A 4,349-nucleotide genomic window follows, 5' to 3' on the forward strand; every position below is an offset into this window, starting at 1 on the left:
ATATTAAACATCTTATTGTTCCATCCTTTCCTAACAGAGCACTTCACTCTCAGACTGCAGGTTTACTTGTGGTTCCTGGAGTTTCTAACAGTAGAATGGGAGGCAGAGCAATTGAATTGTGCGTGCAATAAAATTGCTAAAACTCTAATTTATTTTTGTTGTATTTCAGTACAGTTCCACTTGTTTTTTCATTATTATTTATTTAGTGTTCTGTCTTGTTTTCCAGATTCGAGACAGTGTGACACAAGAAGTCAGGCGAGAGATCTACAACGAGCTACTGGGTGCTGCATCACCTCAAGGTGCACACTTTTCAACCAGGCAGCACSCTCTGTAACGCACCAACTCCTTCACCTCCAGCCTTCAGAACCAGCCTGAACAAACCCACTATCTTTAACACTGTATGGCTACATAACACTGTGGAACATTGTATGTCTGTAACACTGTTCTTTTAACACTGTTCTTGTGATTTGTGACGTGACAAGCTCCGCCCCCCACACCAGTGATCCAACCTCACCTTACCTCCATGACCAAGTGTGATTCTTTCTTCTTCTGTTGTCAAAGTCATTTTATTTTCCACCACTGCCATAAAAACCACAAACACAAACCACAACTAGTAATCCCAGTCCTGTTATCATATTAGACCAAGTTATTTAGATCTCAACCCAAGATCTCTCTGCTGCCCCCGAGACCTGACCCTGGATAAGAGGAAGAAAATGGACGGACGGTCTTTTTGACAGTATTTAAACAAACAACAACTATTAAACTTGTGATGTTCTTAGGTTAAGATCGAGTGTATAATTCTTTATTTTCCCTCAGTTGATTTGGTTTTGAGATGTTTTTCTCTCAGATGTCTGTCTCCAACTTAATTTGAACTTAATTCACTTTATTTATGATGACATTTGAACAGTTTCATGTCGTCATTCTGTATATTCAGACTCATGTGAACTATTTCCAATAGAACAATTGATTCACTTGTTGAGAAAAAGGCAGGTTTTCAACTGTGTATCACTGAAACTGTTTACTGGTCACTGAGTCTTAGGACGATTGGTTTGAACATTAATGTTAATATTTTTAAACAGTGAAACATAGGTTTATTTTTCTGCAGCTACATCTATATTTGCAGAACAAACTTGTCCTGCAGCATGTTGAGGTGGCGGATATGTCAGTGTCTAAAAACCACAAACATCTTCAAACTGAGGTGAAACTAAATTAGTTCTTATCCATAAACGTAGCCTTTTATGCATCTAAACTGTAATTTCCCTTCATGGGATCATTAAAGTATCATTCAACATTCATTTAAAATACTAAAAAAAATTAAAAACCAAATGTCTAATGTTCGTGTTCATCTCTAATGGGGTCGTTTTTTATTTTTCTTGCTTCGTTCCATTGCACATTTCACCTTAATTCAGAAGAGTTTTATTGTAGAGTTTTGTCGTTGTGATACATCATCACAATCATCACAAGCTTCTGTTCTTTTCATATCCTGGCATTCATGAAAGAGTCCAACTAATTTTGAAGGGCATATTTGCAATAAAGCAAGTAATTATGTTGTAAAGTATTATGTTTTCTGTTAAAGGTTTTAATGGATTAACAAGACAGAAAATAATTGGCAAATACAGTATTTTAAAACCTGATTTAGTACATATTTGGTTGGTTTGATGGTAACGTTTAGTTTTAGCTGTTAGCTGCACTTTGAAGATAAATTTGTGCAATATACTGATAATTCAATTTATAGGTTCTCAGATTCTCACTGCTAACATTTCAGATGTTATGCACCTGAAAAGCATGGACGAGGGTTTTATTCAAATGTCTTTTTGTTTTTGCAGAGACTCAGAATAATAACACAAACACTGAATGTTAATTTTGTGACCTTTTTTAGGTATTAAAACTTGAGCATAGTTTCTGGTTGATGCCACACAGGTGTTGCAGTGATCTTCAGTTATTAAAGACTGAAAATTGTAAATGTTGAACTTGATTGGGATTAGCAAAGAGACTTGACAATTGTAGTTGAGTTAAAATTTTAATTGTATGCTGGGAGATGATCTGTGTGAGTGAATGCTGGGAAACTTTAAAATGAAGCTCAAAACATAACTAATCCAAAATGGAGACATGGGAAACATTTATCATCTTGACTTGATGTGTGTGCGTGAKAACAAAGAGTCTCAAACACACACATCATAAATGCATCTCCTGGATGAACTCACTGGTTTTGTAGAACAAGAATCCACTCTTCTAGTTCCACTTTACTCTTTGAATGTCGGTGATCAATTGTTTATGGATTTCTAATAATGCTTATTTTGTACTGATGTCTGTTGTTGGGTGGGGGATCACTCTGTAGAGATAAGAATAATAAAGATATATTTATTTTCAGTCTAGATGAGTGTGTGTCTGTATCAGAGGAATGTTGCAAATCTTAATCATTAAAAAAAGAACATTCTACTTCTATTTTTGCTTTGTTAAGCTTATATATACACAAACTTTAAATATTTCACCATTTAAACTATTAAATTTAATATCAAATATACTATACAAGCTACTCAACTGTAATTATCACCAATCCAGTTGTAAAAAAAGACAAAGTAATGTTTATGTAAATGTTTACTTGTTGAAATATTTAACATATTTGTAAAAAAAAAAAAAAAAGGAAACACGTGTATCATCCTGCCAACAACGCCAATCTCTGTCGTCGCATGAAAGCAGAAACACGTTGGAATAATGCCAGAAAAGTCTGCGTGTATGGTCGTCATAAATGATTTAATTCTGAGGAACAAACAAACAGGACTCAATCAGGAAGCTCTGTTGGATCGTCGCTGACACGTCAGCGGGCACAGCCAATAATATACACCATGATAACATCAAATGACGTGCTTATAACCAATCACAGATCGCCTAATATTCTCTCCAGCCTATCACAGGGCTCCCAGCTCAGAGTGTCTTATCAAACAAGAGAGGTCAGTCCGTTGCGGAGTCCTGATGTCTGGACAAACAGATTAACATTGAACAAGTGACACAGATAGATAATTAGTCCATTACACATCAATGCATGTTCCCATACAATGGTGCAATTTGTGCTCTGCATTTAAACCGTCACTTATCCCCAAGTGCAGGAACTTAACTTAAATAGTTGCCTGGAGACCAGTTGTATCGAATGTCAGGAGTGCCAAATTAAATCAATTTATCATGAAATAATTTTTTATTGTGTCATTGATTTCATAAAATTGGAAAATGCATAAAAACTAAATTAAGTATGTAGAAATTATTCGTGCCACAAATTAAATATTAAAAATTAAATTTCTTTGTTTATTTTAAATCATATAAGTAATTATTTCATTATTTATTTAATTAATTCATGTTTCATTGCTGCACCACATAGTGAATTTTATCTGTGAAACACCCATCAAACTCAAAGGGCGGGGTTTAGGCCAATGCGGTAAAAAAAAAAAAAAGGGCTTTCCCATGACAACCAAAAGTAGCGTCTCCTGGTGTTGGGAAACTTCCTGTTTTGTTTTTTTTTTTTCAATTTGTTACCTCCGCCAAGGGTGAGGTAATGTTTTCGGTCACGTATGCCTGTCGTTCTGTCTGTGGACAACATTACTCAAAAACTTGTGTATTAATTGTCATGACATTTTTACCACGTGTGTACTGGGCCAAGGAACACACCTTTAAATTTTGGTGATGTTCCAGATCACGATGCAGATGCAGGATTTTTTTAACACTCAGATCGGCAAAGCTGTGATGCTTTCACAGGGCGTGGGTTTCAATGTGTCCAGCAGGTGGCACTGTAGTATTGGTGTGCCCCTTTGTAACTCTATTACAGGATGGGGAGAATTGGTCTTGTTGGAGGTTTGCACTCTCCGAGTGCTTCTAGTTTGTTACAGGAAGCTTTTTTTGAGAAGCTCATTGTGATATGTCCAGGCCGAAGTGCAGATGTCTCTATGGAGTCTTGGCACACATAAAAGCCTGTGAATCTTTATTAGTGTTGTAACTATAATGTTTATGAAAGTAAAAAGACTATAAATTCATTAGGTTTAGTTCAATGTAGAATAATGACTTTCTAATAATAACAGAGATGCCAGTGGGTTTAGTCATGCAAATTAGGGCTTTAAAGTGATCCATGATTAGTTATAAAATTATATTTTATTTGATAAACATGGCAATATCTGGTGATTTTAATCATGCCTCACTCTCTGCTACACTGCCAACATTTCGACAGTTTGTCAGCTGCTCTACCAGAGAAAACAAGACATTGGATTTGTTTTGCACAAATGTTAAAGCTGCTGTATGTAGTTTCTTAGGAAACCAAAAACTTAGAAAAATTTTGAACAGAAACAACCTTGTAGTCCCTCCCC

The 4,349-nt window shown here is 35.6% G+C and overlaps 1 protein-coding gene across 1 annotated transcript in view; it reads left to right on the forward strand.

Moving 5' to 3' along the window:
- Positions 1-2,375, forward strand: part of LOC106522611 (sperm-specific antigen 2 homolog) — a gene marked incomplete at its 5' end in the record, with an annotated part of 4,935 nt that extends 2,560 nt beyond the window's left edge. Inside the window, 1 exon segment of the mRNA XM_014015682.1 lies at positions 227-2,375. Within this exon segment, the coding sequence (XP_013871136.1) occupies positions 227-334 (108 nt within the window).
- Between the last annotated feature and the right edge of the window lie 1,974 nt (positions 2,376-4,349).

This window comes from Austrofundulus limnaeus, unplaced genomic scaffold, assembly GCF_001266775.1.
Source record: "Austrofundulus limnaeus strain Quisiro unplaced genomic scaffold, Austrofundulus_limnaeus-1.0 Scaffold133, whole genome shotgun sequence".
NCBI classification, from domain to species: Eukaryota; Metazoa; Chordata; class Actinopteri; order Cyprinodontiformes; family Rivulidae; genus Austrofundulus; species Austrofundulus limnaeus.